Below are 16,342 nucleotides of genomic sequence, written 5' to 3'. Positions count from 1 at the left end.
CTCCCTGAATTCGGCCCAGCACCAATGCTTTGCTCGGCCCAAATCCACCGAACCCAACTCGGGTGCGAGTCCGACCGACCGACTTAACCCAAACTTACCTCGGCGCCGGCGAGCTTAGCCTTTTCTCCCCCAAAACAATCGAAACCCTACCTGCCGCCATCCTCCTCCCGCTCCCGCCTTCCCCCTTGTCGGCGCGGACGCTCCCCCCACAAAACCCTAGCGAAACCCCGCGGCGGCGGCGGAAGGGAGAGGAGATAGATGGCGTCGGAGGAGGAGACGAGCCGGCTTTTCCGCATCCGCCGCACGGTGATGCAGATGCTGCGGGACAGGGGCTACCTCGTGACGGAGTTGGACATCGACCTCCCGAGGGGCGACTTCGTCGCACGCTTCGGGGATCCCGTCGACCGCGACCATCTCGTCTTCAGCCGCCACAAGAAGGACAACGGCGCCGACCAGGTACGGCTCCTCCTCCTCCGCCGCCGCCGCCGCCGCCGCCTCTGTTTTCCGACTGGGCGGGCGCCGCACACCGTGTGAGTTGTGACGAGCGGTCGCCGCGAATTTGTTTTTTTTCCTCTTCTTCCCCTCTTCGCAGATCTACGTCTTCTTCCCCAAGGACGCGAAGCCCGGGGTGAAGACGATCAGGAGCTACGTGGAGAGGATGAAGCAGGAGAGCGTGTTCAACGGCATCCTCGTCGTGCAGCAGGCGCTCAGCGCGTTCGCCCGCAGCGCCGTGCAGGAGGTCTCCCAGAAGTTCCACCTCGAGGTCTTCCAGGTCCGCCCTCTTGCCACATCCATTCGCCTCTGTACTCGTGTACTCCCCATTTATTACTGGCACCGTGGAGAGCAGTGGTTTGAGGTAGCACTTGTTTGTGCAGGAAGCGGAACTGCTTGTGAACATTAAGGATCATACCCTTGTGCCAGAGCACGAGCTCCTGACGCCTGAGCAGAAGAAGACGCTGCTGGAGCGGTATACCGTGAAAGAGACTCAGGTCTGGAAATAGACATTTTTTATTTTCTCATAGGTGTAGTATTTGAATTGATTTGAGCATAATGTCATCGATGTTTCATTCATGTGTTGATATCTGCACAACAGTAAAAGGTTTTGTGGGCAGCATTTTTGGACAACTATTGGTGAATCATGACAATTTTCCAGGAGGCTTGCATACATACGTATTGTTTGTGTCGCCATTAAACATGTCACATATTTCCTGATACTTATCATAGCCTCATAGGAAATAGACTAGTGACTAGTAATTACTAGTAGCCTCATAGGAAAGTATGAGGCTATGAGGAAATAGCCTCATAGCCTTGATACTTTTCGAGACATTGTGGCTTGTTTACATAAACTCCCCTTCATTACCTGTACTGCATTCGAAGTTTGGTATCTGCTGCACTCTAGTTAACACATCGCAGCTCAGGTAACCTAACTCCTTGCTGTAAACCATCTAATAAACTAATAAATCAACAGTTCTCTCTGACATTCAGTGCTGCAAATGAATAAAATTTGTTAGAATGAATATAATTGATAGTAGTGGGGGCATACATTTTAAGTTTTAACCACATTCCCTGAATGCTCTTTTTATCGATCTTTTTTTTCTAATTGTTAAGAGAAGTAAATTCAGGTTTATGTGCTGTTGAACTTTGTCTGGCAGTGGAAACCAGGGCTGTTCATAATGTTGTTGTTGTTTTAAGTCATCTTGTTTTAGATACTGAGCCTAACTCAGTTGGTCAAGTGTGTGAATGTAAGCCCAGACCACCCAAGTTCTTATTTAAAAATGCCACCTAGTTCCTCCTAGGTTGGTCGAGTTTTTTTTAAAAAAAGTAATCTTGTTTTGTGAACTTTTAACTTATTGTTGTTTATTATGTCCTGTTTACAATGCGAACTTGCATTGTTCATGTTAGTTTTAAGATAACTGGTTCTATAAAATGTGTTAGGTCATAGTTTAACAGAACAAGGTGTCAAGGTTTCTATATCACTTCAGTAGACAATCACGATAAATGACAATCTGGTTCTTGTTTTAGAGTCAAAGCTGCTAGTTGAGCAATGTGATAATGCAGTTTTAATGTTATATGAGGTGGTAGCAGCATAACCTAATACAATAGGATATCAAGGTTCTGTTTATTTATATGCTTCGAATGCGACACTTTCAGATCTTAACGCTGACGAGCTTGTCTTGTTACAAAGTTACCATGATAAATACTCTAATGGCATTGACTTACTCAGTTGCATGTGATTCTTTACTATGGCATGTGTCATGTTGGATAATGGGAAGAATATAAGGCACCCGATGTGCTGGGGATGTTGATCTGAGAAGCTCTTTGTTTTCATGTTCTAACATTCTATTTCTTTGTTAATTTGCAATCTGTTTAGTTTGATACATAATTTCTGAAGGGAATAGAAGAAATTCAATGAGTACCAGTCACCTCTGTTTCCTTTTTACGTTTTTTACATCCCCCAATTTTGACACCTCATTCTAAAATATAAGTGTCTTCGCAATTATCAAGATAACTTCAAACCTTATTAGATAACTAATTGAATGGACTCCACATGCAGATGTTTCTGTAAACTTTACTGCAGTAGCACATTCTGTTCTGATGACATTGAATTTGTATTATGAATGCAGCTCCCCCGGATTCAAATTACGGACCCAATAGCAAGATATTACGGCATGAAGCGTGGGCAAGTTGTAAAGATCATCCGTGCTAGTGAGACCGCTGGAAGATATGTGACGTACCGTTATGTGGTGTGATCTTCACTACATTTCACGCTTGGCCTATGCGACGAATATTACCAGTGAAAATCACTCTGTTGCTAATTCATTTCCTGTAGTAGAAACACTCGTCAGCAAGTAACAGAAGTGCTGGGGTGCCTTGTTTCTCTTTGTTGAGCTTGTTTGGCATAGCGGTGTTAGCACTAGACGTAGGTTTCTGTATCCGTGTTCCATTTCACCCTACCAAATCATTTGTGGCTATCAGAAATGTGTTTGATTGGGTGGGTCTATTTCATCTTTCGTGCCTGCCTGTATGATGTTTGTTTGATTGAAAATGGCATAAGAATGCCTTCCGGGACCATCGTTTGCCTCATGTAGTCATGTGCAACAGGGCAGCTGAGATAAAAGCACGAGGGAACATGGGATGTGCACACATCTGTAGTGTGGATTTCTTGTCGGGTGGACGGATTTTAGATGGCTAACATCAAGCTGAGCAATCTGTGTTTCAGCCTTCAACCTTATTGCATCAGGCGAACTAGTTAGGCCAATGCCCGCAAAGTTTCAACTCCCAAGGGAGTTGCCATCGTCATCGCATCTGTATTCGAGACCAGTAGCTTAAGCTGCATCCTACCTGCGGAGAAAAGAGTGATATGAAAGTTTCAGCCTTCTCAAAGTCATCTCTGATGGGAGTACATGGAAATCTACAGCATTTTAACATTTCTGCAGTTCTGTTTGGTTGCGGGCACCGCACGTCAAGAATTGGAAGGACTCTTCCCCCCTTGTCACCTTGTGGCTGTTGATGAGGCCGTAAAATCCTACTGACTCGCTCGCAGCTCGGCCAAGTCGGTCAACGATGGGAACCTGAGCGTGCGACGGCGACATGCGCCCAGCGACTTGGACCGGTCACGGCCGTTGTTGCCGAGCACCACACCACTCGCGTCGTCCAAAGCCTCCAAATCTGCAATCCACCCCTTCCCCGCAAAACTTCCAACCTCCGATCTGGCGCGGAGACTATCCGCGTGTACAGATCGCAACGAGAGCTGCTGCTGCTTCGCGCTGCCAGCTTACCACATCGTGCCAGCCCGAGGCCAAGCCGCCAAAGGCATATCGTGCCGAGGGGTGTTCAACGTCGTTGGTCCGAACATCCGCCGGGGGGAAAAACAGCTAAACCGCCGGAAAAATGAGGCGATAATTACACGGCACGCGACTGGTCGCCGTGGAAACGAAGCCGAGGGGTTGGAGGGGGGGAAAAACGAGATAATCCACGGCCGCGTTCACCGTTTGTACTCGCACAGTCGCACGGATAATTGAGGAAAAATCTCCGTTGTCCCCTCGTCCTTGACTATCATTATCATTCAGAGACAAGGCCCCGATCATCATCCCAGCATCAGCCGATCTGCAGATGCCAACCGTTGTCCATTGAGCCCACATCCAGCAAATCGATGCTGTAACTCCGAAGCACACAGCAACACACAGACCAAACTTTTGCGAAATGTAACCGCGGTAAATGAGCGCTGTCAATTGATCCAGAGACTGACAGTGAGTAAGTCGAACTGGATTGGGAGGGAGTTGGGTAATTAGGCTAAGACATGTTCGCTTGATTGGTGGAAGCAACATTGGGAGTAGTAGAAAAGATTTATATGGTGCAGCCGCGTTTTTTTTTTTGTCTTGATCTCACCGCATTTTCTCTGTGCAGCATATGCTCATGCAAATCTGGACAAAGCAGCCACTAGCAGTATAGTACAATAACTGCAGGCACCAGCTAAGCACATGATTCGAACAGGGTTGCAAAAGGTACGGCCCGTTTTTTCACCTCTCGATTTATACTTATCTATGTAGAGTCACTTCACGCATCATCTTGTTAACTGTGAAGAAAATCTTAACAGGAAGTAGTCTAAAGGTAACATTCGCTACCGCAGGTAAGTCAAATTTACGATTGTTCAATGATGGTGACAATTATTGTGGAACGGCATGTGCAAAGGGAATTGATAATTGTTCTTTGCCACCAAGAGCTGACTTTGAAATCAAAGAAAGCATACAATACATCAAGTAAGACAACTAGATAACACTCAAGATACCGGTACACAACCAAATTAGAAAACAATGGCTAAAAGCGAGGCTGAAGGTGACATTTTCCAATCGTGATGCTTCAAATGTATGGTCAGAATATAGAGCAGTGACCACAGGTAGATGGTCCAAGGTTGACAAGTATAACACCCAGTTTATAGCTATACAGATTTTGACATCAAAACTGAAAAATTATGAACTGATAAGGGCGCACTTAATAGTAACTATGATAAATCATGTTTATACAGCATTGTTTAAGTGGATGTGAATAAGGTACATGGTATCATCAAGAAAATTCACAAAGAGAAGATGGCAAATGATATAACATGCTACTTGAAAAAGGTTTCAAGGACATGAGTACATGACAGAGCGAAACATTCCTGTAAACTTTAGATAAATTGGTCAAGATTAATTTTGTTCACTGCCAATATTGTTCTTAGGAGATTGGGGAAGGAGGCAAGTTGTTCCAAGAAGGAAGGTCATATCAGAATTTAGGCATAAAGCGAGATACTACAAGCGCTAGCAATAATGTAAAAAGACAATACAGACTAAAATCTTACAGCTTACACGATTATCTCGACAGGAGATGAGGCAAGCATCGAATTGATCATCCAGCAATAATTATCATGCCAATATGGTTGCCTCAGCATGCTCTTCATCAATTCAAGTAGCAGGACTACACAAAGAAGCATCCATTGAGCCTGACCGAGGGCGGTTCACAATCCCAAGCAAGACCACCACCATTAGTTACATGGTATCTGATTCATCCTTGTTATAGGCCAGCGGGAACTCATCAAATTGCTCTGAGACATCACGACCCTGTCCAATGCTCTTCAGAGAGTGGTAAACCCGGTACATTGAGAACCTCTCCCTCGGGTGAACCATGATACACGCAAAAGCTATCTTCACAAACTCATCAATCTCTGAATCATGGCCATTCCCACGCAATGATTTATGAACAGCATCACCGATCCGGCCGGAGGCCTTAAGCTGATTTACCCAATCCACCAATGTCCCCTTGAATCCTTCACCTGCCGCATCACCCGTTACAGTGGCAGCCTCCTGCCCACTCACGAGCTCGAGCAGTATCACACCAAATGCATACACATCACCCTTCATGGTAGCAACTGGATTGCTAGCACACTCTGGGGCGACATACCCATACTCCCCGAAGTCCCCATTCAGGAAGGGGCTTGTATCTCCACCCTCGCCTGGTGCCATTCGGACCAGCCTTGTAAGCCCAACATCTGTGAACCGAGCTTCATAGTCCTCATCCAGAAGCACTGCACTTGAGCTCAAATTCTGGTGAATTTGCGGAACTTGGAACCCATGGTGCAGCCAAGCAAGACCGCGTGCCGCCCCGACAGCAATCCGAAGCCGTGTCGCCCAATCCAGCGGTGCCTCCCCTGGCTCCTTCATCACCGAAGAAAGAGCTCCACTCTCCATATGCTTGTACACAAGCAGCCGCTCATCCTCAACGACACAGAACCCCAGCAGCGGCACGATGTTAGGGTGCCGCAGCTGCCCAACCCGTCCCATCTCTGCCCGGAACGCCTTCTCCGACAACGGGCACGAGTGGAGCCGCTTCACCGTCAGAGCGGAGCCGTCGCGCAGCACGGCTCGGTACGCCGTCCCCGCCCGCGAGCTCCCGGCCACCACGATGTGGCTCGTGCTGAAGTCCTGGGTGGCCGCCATCAGGTCGGCGAGCTTGACCTTGACGATCGGCTTCTGGAACAGCGAGACGGGCGCCAGCCGGTTGTGCGCCGCCCGCAGCCGCTCCGCCCACCAGCTCCCGTCCTCCGCGGAGCCGCCGCCGGACTCGCTCCCTCCGCGGCGGCGGCGGCGACCGCCCTTGCTCTTCCCGGTGCAACGCCAGAAGAAGAAGGCGAGGAGCAGCGACGCGGCGGCTCCGAACACCCCCGCGGCGATGACGATGCCGAGGCCCGCGCCGCTCAGCGCGCGGCCGCATCGCGAGGACACGGGGCGGCCGCACAGGCCCTTGTTACCGGCGAAGGAGTCCTTCCCGAACGTGGCGAGCTGGGGCGGGATCTGGCCGTCGAGCCTGTTGTCGGAGAGGTCGAGCGACTTGAGGCGGTCGAGGCGGCCGAGGGAGTCGGGGATCTGGCCGGAGAAGGAGTTGCCGGAGAGCTTGAGCGAGTTGAGGAAGCGGCAGTTGGCGAGCTCGCTGGGGAGCTGGCCGGAGAGCTGGTTCCCGGAGAGGTCGAGGTTGACGACGAACGGGATCCAGTCGCAGAGCGCGGGCGGGATAACCCCCACCAGCGCGTTGTTGGAGAGGTCGAGCGTGGTGGCGGCGCTGCAGAACTGCAGCGCGGAGGGGATCCCGCCCTGGAGGCCGAACCCGGAGAGCGAGAGGCCGATGATGCGCGACTCCTGCGGGTTCCAGCACGACACCCCCGACAGCAGGCACAGGGCTCCCGCCGAGGTGTTGCCGAAGCTCCACGCCGAGAGGCGCCCGTCCGGGTCCCGGAGCTCGGCCTTCACCTCCTTGAGGCACCGCACGTCGTCCTCCCGGGGCGTCGCCGACTGCGCCGCCGCCGGCGCGGCTGCGAGGAGGACCGCGAGGAGGAGGAGGAGGGGAGGCGGCGAGGGAGGCATGGTGGTGGGGGTGGGGGGGAGTGGTTTGACCAGGTGGGGAGACCAGACTGCGGGGGGGTGGAGCGGATGATGGGGGGTGGTGCGGGTTTTGGTGGGGTTGGGTTGGGCTGCGCCGCGCTGCGACGGGGAGGGGGAGGGGTTGGTTTTTGGTGGAAAAAAAAGAGGGAGATGAGAATGAGATTGGGAAGAAGTGACCGAGCCACAGTGGTGGTGGTGGTGGTGACTACTGTCCCCGTGGTCGTCAGTGACAGTGCGCGCGGAGTGGTGCGGTTTTTTTGGCCTGGTTCCTTCCCTCTCGGTCGATTTTCGGGCTCCACGACACGTGTGCTTTTGTAACTGTGGTGTACGGTGTTAAGGAGTTTAAGGAGTGTTTTCAATGTAGGACTACCGTCTTTTAAAGAGAGTTTTAGGAGTTGCGTAGCTTACATATCGTCGTGGATTCGTCTCCTGTAGTCCGGTTGTTGTGCCATTGAATTGAGTTCGGGGGCTGGGTGAAAATCTGTCTCTAGCCGTTTATAAATGTCATTAATGTAAGATATATCTTCATCATGAATTTGTGATGGTTCATAAGATATTGTTTGGGTTGTGTCTTGTGAGAGGAAAAAAGATGATTGATGCAACAAAAATAATTTTACAGTACAGATTTTACACTTCTATTTTAGCAGTTTAAATCCAAGTGTGTAAAAATAAAATATGTTCTAAAATTAAGTTTGAAAATTATAACTATAGCTGTGGCACGTAAGCCTAAGCTTAAGAGCCTATTTAAATAGGAGGAATTTTCTGAAAAATTTAGAGAAATGGAACTATTTCATGTGGAAAATCTATAAAATATATGCTATCCAAATAGAAGCCGTTGTGAGAGTGAATCAACTCATTGGATTGGATGGTCATTTTGTGTGCTCATCTATGGATTACCACGGTTTAAGTTTTGTGAGCTCTAACCACATGGCATACTGCACGGTTTCAACTTGCTCTATCACTAGTACAATTGAGGACTAATTTTTCTCTACTTGATTTTTTCTTGTCCCATATTTGAGGGACATATAGGAGTGCACCGTCACCTCAATTCTTAGGAATCATTGGTTGTGTGCTCTACGTGAGATAGCAATAATTGAAATACGCTCGTTGCAGGTGCCAATTAAGCATAACCCTCGATCCAAATGCAGATTGCCATAGAGACATTCGTTTATCGATAACACCAACTGATATTCGTTTGAATTAATTTCTGATTGCCGTCATTCTCGAAAGAGACGACATAGGAGGAAGAGGGTCCATATATATTATTATTCTCAATTGGTTTCATTTATTATTTTTCAAAAACTTAATTTCTTATTTATGTGATCCTTTACATAGTAAACTGAGGATGTAAATAATTTGTTTAAGTAAATGCAGCCACTGAGCTCCACGCCCTTGCACAACCGAGCTAAAATCCTTAAAAAATCTTGCAAAAAAAAAAAAAACCTTCACAAACCAAACTTTGCCAACCTATAGAGTAGTATAAACCATGTTTTTGGTTACAGCGACTAACCCCTCTTAACAGCGTGATTTATTTGTGGGCAAGCCAGATACTATGCAATAATGCAAATGCAATAGCTTATCATATAAAATATTATAATCCTCACGCTGTTACTGCTCACTCACCCGCGCGGCCATGTCGCCCAAAAATCTGCCCCGTTCGATCCCCCGCCCAGCCACGTGCTTGCCATCGTATCGGGCCAAGTCTACCGAGCCCATCACCCAGTCACCCACAACACGCGGAGGAGGAAAATAAAATTGAAGCCACCAACCTACGCTACTATCCCGATTCCCCATCCTCTCGACCGCCTCGTTTTAGATGATGCAAACGCAATAGCTGAATCAAGCCGACGAGCTGGTAACGGGAAAACCAAGCTAGACGACAGCGGCTGATGTCCCGTTCACCAATTCAAGATTCTGGGATTCGGTCCGAAAGGTCCGAATGTCGGTGAATTTCACCCATTTCGGTAAGGTCCAAGACAACAATTCACTTCTATTTCACCTAAATATGGTTCATTTTTACCAATTTTTATCAAATTTGGTTTAAATTTGATTAAAATTCATCCAAATTTTCCGAAATTCGTCCATTTCGGTGGACTCCTTTTTTTTTTTTGCAATCGAATCCCAAAATGCGCGTGGTGCGTGGCTGCGTGCCCGATTGCCCCATGTATCCAAGGGCCAAGGGAGAGTGGGTGCGTGCGATGCCGCCGATGCAAACTCGCTGCTGCGCCCGTCCACGCACGCGTCGTCCGCGGCGACCTCTCCTGTACTACACGATTTTTCGGCTGGTGAAGGCGGTGACTACTCTCTCCAAGCCTTGCAACTAGACTAGGAAAATGGCCAAATTGGGCCCTTCGCCCCCACTAACTTTTTTGGCACAACTCCGTGGGTGTTCACCAAAGTTGGAGCAGCAGTGGTTTATAGGTTCTACCGTTCTAGTTTAGCTTCCTTTGGTATAAAAATGGTACTAGCAGTTTAGCTTAACTACTAGAGACTTTTGCTGAGGCAATGTTTTTTTTTATCTGTTACTCCCTCCGCTGGTATATAGCTAAAATCCCTTATATGTATATGGATACCGGTATAGTAAAAATCTTGTGTATCTTTGGACACAGAGTATTACTTTTAAACCGTAGACACGTGACTAAACAGAAAATAATTTTATGGTTAGACTTTTACACCTCTAGTCTTGATATTTCAATATTTGAGACTAATTGACACCGGAAAATTCAAATTTTATTGTAGCTTGTAAGCCGCAGCTCAAACAAAAAGACCCAGTTATTTACTAAAGGGTGTTCATTGTCTAAGACATGTCGACTATTCTACCGAGAAAAGGAGAACAGCTGAACAAGAACACGGCCGGTATCCTACCTTTGGCCCCTAGCCCCCTAATCAGAGTCCAAGGACCAATTCTTATACAGCTTATAAGCGAGGAAGAGGGCCAAACTAAAGATTAAAGAAGCTTCTTCACTTCAAATATCTAATCAGGTTTAGAAATCCAGGCACCAGCGATGTGCCATGCGTCTATCATGAGCATGCGGCCGAGGAAAGAGATATCACCATCCTGCAATGGACTGGTCACGTGAAATCTCTGCGATTTGATGGGGATTTTTTCTCCGTCCGACTGAGATGTTGCTTTTGGATGGCCTACAGCGCCAGTAGATGACCGGCAAAGTGCAAAGTCTCCCACATGTGCTAATTGCAGCTTCATTAGACCGGAAGAGAAGGGGACCCCAAATGGCACGGCAAGGGACTAAGTAGTAATTACCATGAAACTATTACCCATTGATTTTTTTTTCTGGAGGAGACTATTGCCAATTGATGTGTGTGATGCTGTGATTAACTGTATATAAGCTTTGTGTATGCCTAGGGCTTTTTATAGAGAAGAAAAAGTGAGCCCAACAATGACACTTTGTTGAATGATTATGACTTACATTAGGCTGGATGATGAAAGGACTATATAAACAATAGACTATTTGTGATCCCAACAACGACACTTCGTTGCATGATTTAGACTACATTTTGGATAGATAACGAAAGCACTATACAGACACTACTTAGTATAGGGATATATGGTTGTTTTACACGCTAATAGCGCCATTGTGTGTGGCCTTGTGAAAAGCTGAAACATCAGGAAAAGCTGGATGCAGCAGGAGTGCAGTTCGATGAGAGCCTAAAAAATGTTGATGCACATCAAAACAAAGGGGAATTAATAAGAGATGAAAAGATTGGCAAAAGGCAGGAAGCCAGAAAGCGCTACACGATCAGCAATAGCTTTCCTCCCGATATGGCCTGCTTTGCCAATGACCATGGTCCTGTGCAAAAATATTCATGGGAATGGGGTTTTGTGGTCATCAACAGTAACAAGTTGAAAACAATCTGTGGCACAAACCAAGTCTTGGAGAACACCAAGACGTGGAATCTAACAGAAACATTAGGTCATAAATCATAATGAGCGAACCATCCAGCGTACTTTAATAAAGCTTAACACGGGTATAAAGTACCAGGTATCAGAGAACATGCACTTACATCCACAGAGAGCATGTGACAGGTGTTAAGTTGATAGAGCTGAAGTCAACTGCCAGAATAACTCAAGAGTCAAATACCAAGTTGATGTTTTTAGGATACTGAATATGGGCTCAAATCCAGTTGAGAAGTTACTGCAGAGTCTCCTGATGGTGGTTATTTATGTTGAACTATGTAAGCAGTTTATAAGTAACAGTAAGAATGCTTACCCACTGGATACCAGTATTGCTAACCTAGAGTAACTCAAGTGCAAATGTATCTGTCACACTCCAATCACTGAACAGAAGATCAATTATCTCTGATTCTCTGTACAAAATTGCGTAAAAGTCGGTCATTCTATGATATAACCAAAAAGGTAAGCATACAACAGATTAGTGGCATGATGTGACAATGCACAACAAAGCCAACAATTCGTATGATAATAAACAACTCGCCCACCATAGGGGAATGGAACAGTTATGTACCCAAAAGAATGCATAAAGAATGGGCTTAGTCAATGGTCATATCAGTTTTCCTTCTAAAAATCTCACAGGTGCAACTTAGTTCTCCACATGCATCCGACAACCTTCTTAGGAGAAGGGTCTTTCGGTCCTTTGTCTCGTTGCCCAGAAGTGAAATACAGCCAGCCATCCCAGTATCCTACCAGAGTGGTCTTGATTCGGAAAGGTAACCGCCCAATCACAGTCCATTCCTGTATGCCAAAATAGTTTTAGTAGCAATACAAAGTTGACAAGCTGAGGAAATTACTGACATGCAGTGCACTTTCCAAAGTTTCCTTTCGTAGTGTTTGCCATTTACTGATTTACATTTTTTCTTGGCTTCATATTGTTCTGTGGATAGATTTTATGATGATGAGTTGTACTGGGTTTATGTGCTTATAAACAGAAGAATGATGCAAAACAAGAAGTATCTAAACCACCACACGACAAACAAACAACAGGCAGTTGATAGGTGATGTTTCATGTTATATCCATCATTTCTTATCACTTTAAGTGTTTTATCTAAAATATGGAGCAAGGAAAGGCATGTACCAGTGTGTTCAAGTTGAACCGAAACACTTCACCAACTAAAACCATTTTTTTGGTTATTGGGTGCTTTTCTGTGGTTCCTCCAGCAATAATGAGAGAATTGTTAACATTCACCCAAGCAAACTCTATATGTGAATCTGGCTTTGGCATAGGTGGAAATTCTTTCCACTTCATTCCATCATCAAGCATGTAGACATTGCTGTAGACCACCTGCATAGGCAGAAGATCAAAATGACTATAGAACAAAATCTAAAAGTTATTACAAGAAAACAATGAACATAGGTCTCTAGGAGGTGTAAAATTTCACAAAGTGCTAAAACAGGTTAAGCGGACAGCTCAAAAGTTAAATCACCATCTACTGGGTAACACATTATACATTTTGTGCCTTCAGTGGAACCAGACTTTCCACTATTCATTGTCAAAAGTGATCCATGTCGAACTTCAAAATGTACAAAACAAATTCCTATACAATATGCAGAAATTAGCATATATAGTGATTGAGCTACAGATCAGCATACCTCACTTCTTCTAACACATTTAAATATAGGTGATCCAGGTTTCGCCATAAAATCTCCTTCTTGGCCACCAATAACAAGTAGCTTATCATTAGCAACAACACAAGCCCTGGTATCAAAAGAGAAAAATCATGATTAAGCTGCTAAGCTAACAACAGGACCATTCTCGGAAACAGGTTATATACTTATATGCCACATAAGAACTTTGTATGGCGTACAAACATATTTCTGGCCCAGAACTAATTTTAATTTAGATACTTGATCAAAGAAATAGCCTAGAAGCATACATATTGTGGGCGGCATCATAAAAATCTGAATACAACAGATGCTAAACATCAAGACCATTCAGGTGTATAGCAACATTACTTTCCAACAAAAATGGCAACAATAGAAATCATGTGGAGGGGGAGTTATAGACCTATGAGGGCCTCCACGTGGGATTGGTACCTCACTCCTCCACTCGTTTTCCAGGGCTTTCCCATCCTTTACTGCAATGCTCCAATGTTCAAGCCCAGGTTCATGCCTATCCTCCTTGCTGCCACCCATCACATGAAGCCTGCCTCTCCAAAGTTGTGTGGCTGGAGCATATCTGAACAATAGATTTGGGATAAAGAAAGAAACAAATAAGGGCTCAAAACAATATTTGTTTTTCCTTGACAGCATACAACAGACCAAATATCCAAACTTCAAAAGTAGTATTAAGATTAACGGGAGTGCATGACCATACAAGTACAATAATGCCTAAATACAACACTGTTTGTACCTAGGAACTGGCAATGGAGGCAAATCGTGCCATTCTTTTGTTTCAGTGTCCAGCACAAAATTTCGTGCTGTGGGCCCCCTACATTGCGGACCATACTGTCCTGTTACCACATAAACATATCTTCCATCTGTAACCATCCCCAAATGTGAATGAGCCATTTCCTTTGGCATATCAAACCTCCCACCCCATGTATTATCTGAGAAATTGTAAATATCCACATGAGAATGCACCTATACATGGAAAACATTAGAAAAGGTTAAATAACTTGATGGCATCTTGAATTAACTTATGGTAAACTTAAAAGTACCAACAAAATCAGCAGGGCAAGGAATTACTGGGTTAATTCACAATCTGGCAATACTAAGCCATATATACACACACCATTAATATTAAACTTTCAGCCAAAAATGATTATAATGGGATCACGCTAACCAAAAGCACAAGTACTTCAATTGTGTTTTAGTAAGGAAGATCATGTTTAAACAAGCTAGGGAACACAGGTCATCTATACAACTTGACAATATTATGTGAATTTATATTTCATTAAAAACAATGGTGCAGGTAGCCAACTTGAGTGATCCAAAACGATAAGTCCAATTACACATCTAGGTCATTGATTGCTGAAAGGGAACAAGTATAATGTGTTGCTGTAACCCCAACTCACCAATTAAATATGTTGCATGCTATATGTTGTTCTTCAGCAAGAGATTTTATAAATACAAGAAAAAGAGCACAAAGTATGACTGGATGCGAGAGATAACAGGGAAGCTTCCTCACATGGTTAATGGTACCATATCCAGCAAACACATATAAGAGATTCTTAATTTGCATAGCAGCACCATCCAAACGTGGCACAGGTGCTTCAGCCATCTCCTCCCATTGTAGTTCTGGTGCTGGCAAATCTGCAAAGGTTGCATTTATGTCCGTGGAACCTATAGATATTTTTTCCTTTGTTTGCTGCACAAGAAAATTAAAAAAAAACGACTACTTAAAAAACAAGTCAACTTGAAAATGCCATACAAAATTATAGATCACGCCAACAGTCCTCATAGCATAAGTCATTATATAATAAAACTAATGGGAAGGGGAAGAAATATCGAAGTGAGATACATGAGTTTTTACATTTTTTACAACACTTGCCAAATTCATGCAGTATACACAGAAATAAGATATCAAACATAATTAAGTGTTTACTCTGATGTGTAGGACCAAGATATTAGATTAGATGGTAGGACTGTATATGCCTAGATAAACAAAAACTGGCAGTTACAGCAAAATAAGTAGTCTTAATTTAATCCGGCATGGGATCGGAATGAAAATCAGATGGCTTTTTGCTGCTTCTAGCTCAAACAAATGGTGAAACGGACATGATTTAGCATGTGTTTGCTGCTTCCATGCCTATGTTAATTCAAAAACACAGAGATTACAGTTCATAAACATTAGCATGAGTATAGATTTTGCGGGTTCTCCTAAAGATTACTGTTCGCAAACAGCTCTTCACTCTGAAATCTCAACCAGAAGTTGCAGGCATGAATGCATGATTAATTTCTTCCTCTCCTAAGAAGCAAAAATACTGTTGCAAATTTCACAACCGGCACATCAAGACCCTTCAGGAAGCAATCAACCTGCTAGTACTATCAAAGGTGATGCCTAAACTATAGCTCATAAGTGCAACTAGAGAGCAAGGCATTTGGTGTCGAGGGGAAGATACCAATCAACCCAGATGTGTTCTACTAGTCCAACCAAACCACAGAGGCATACCTAATTCCAACCAGATCTCACTAATCGCGCGCGACTCCGTACTACCACACAGAACACTAGAAGGCACCGGAGGCAGCAATCGAAGAGTGTGTGTGCGCGCTGCGAGATGGGAACTAGGAGCATCACCTTCTTCCCCGAGGGTGGCACGAGGGCGGCCGGGCGGCCGGGGAGATCGATCCTGGAGGACCAGGCGGGGGCGGCGGGGGAGGAGGAGGCCCAGAGGAAGTCGGCGACAAGGACGAGGCCGAGGATGGCGACGACGGCGAGCGCAATCAGGTGCTTCGGAGGGGGCGCCTTCGGCGCCGCCGCCGTCGCCGCCGGTCTCGCCATCGCCGGGTGGTCAGATGCGGCGGCGGCGGCAGCGAGGAGTGGAGTGTGTCGGTGGCATTTAACGGCGAGTCGGCGAGGGCAGGTGCATCGGAGTGAGGAAAGGAGAACGAGACGGTCATGGATAATTGGAGCCGGGCAGTATGGCCTTTTTTTTTTTCATTTATCGTGAAAAAAAAATTTTGGATGTCACATCGGATGTTTGACCGGATATCGGAAGGGCTTTTCGGACACGAATAAAAAAAATAATTTCATAACTCGCCTGGAAACCGCGAGACGAATCTTTTGAGCCTAATTAATCCGTTACTAGCACATGTGGGTTACTGTAGCACTTATAGCTAATCATGGACTAAATAGGCTCAAAAGATTCATCTCGCGATTTTCTCCCTAACTGTGCAATTAGTTTTTTCATTTATATATATTTAATGATTCATGCATGCATCTAAAGATTCGATGTGATGTTTTTGGGGAAAAAATTTTGGGGAACTAAACGGGGCCTTACCATCCTCCCCCTGC

At 45.5% G+C, this 16,342-nt stretch overlaps 3 protein-coding genes across 3 annotated transcripts; 1 reads left to right on the top strand and 2 right to left on the bottom strand.

Annotated features, from left to right (window-relative positions):
* Positions 1-116: 116 nt before the first annotated feature.
* Positions 117-3,006, top strand: LOC9270850 (DNA-directed RNA polymerases II and IV subunit 5A). The gene is made up of 4 exons (XM_015780324.3): positions 117-456; positions 593-772; positions 876-989; positions 2,625-3,006. The coding sequence occupies exons 1-4, from the start codon at positions 259-261 to the stop codon at positions 2,748-2,750; spliced, it is 618 nt and encodes a 205-aa protein (XP_015635810.1). The 5' UTR covers positions 117-258; the 3' UTR covers positions 2,751-3,006.
* Positions 3,007-5,140: 2,134 nt separating this feature from the next.
* LOC4336221 (probable inactive receptor kinase At1g27190) lies at positions 5,141-7,453 on the bottom strand. Its single transcript, XM_015780321.2, has one exon. The coding sequence runs from the start codon at positions 7,392-7,394 to the stop codon at positions 5,526-5,528; it is 1,869 nt and encodes a 622-aa protein (XP_015635807.1). The 5' UTR covers positions 7,395-7,453; the 3' UTR covers positions 5,141-5,525.
* A 4,239-nt stretch (positions 7,454-11,692) lies between these two features.
* On the bottom strand, positions 11,693-15,923 carry LOC4336220 (kelch repeat-containing protein At3g27220). The gene is made up of 7 exons (XM_015780322.3): positions 15,626-15,923; positions 14,516-14,695; positions 13,739-13,968; positions 13,394-13,564; positions 12,979-13,084; positions 12,464-12,670; positions 11,693-12,123 (listed from the first exon to the last, which is right to left on the bottom strand). Exons 1-7 carry the CDS (start codon positions 15,827-15,829, stop codon positions 11,959-11,961), a joined length of 1,263 nt encoding a protein of 420 aa, XP_015635808.1. The 5' UTR covers positions 15,830-15,923; the 3' UTR covers positions 11,693-11,958.
* Positions 15,924-16,342: the final 419 nt, after the last annotated feature.

The sequence above is a fragment of the Oryza sativa genome, chromosome 4 (assembly GCF_034140825.1).
Source record: "Oryza sativa Japonica Group chromosome 4, ASM3414082v1".
Taxonomy (NCBI): Eukaryota; Viridiplantae; Streptophyta; class Magnoliopsida; order Poales; family Poaceae; genus Oryza; species Oryza sativa.
The sequence above is the reverse complement of the archived record's forward strand: the minus strand, read 5'-3'. Positions and strand labels throughout refer to the sequence as shown.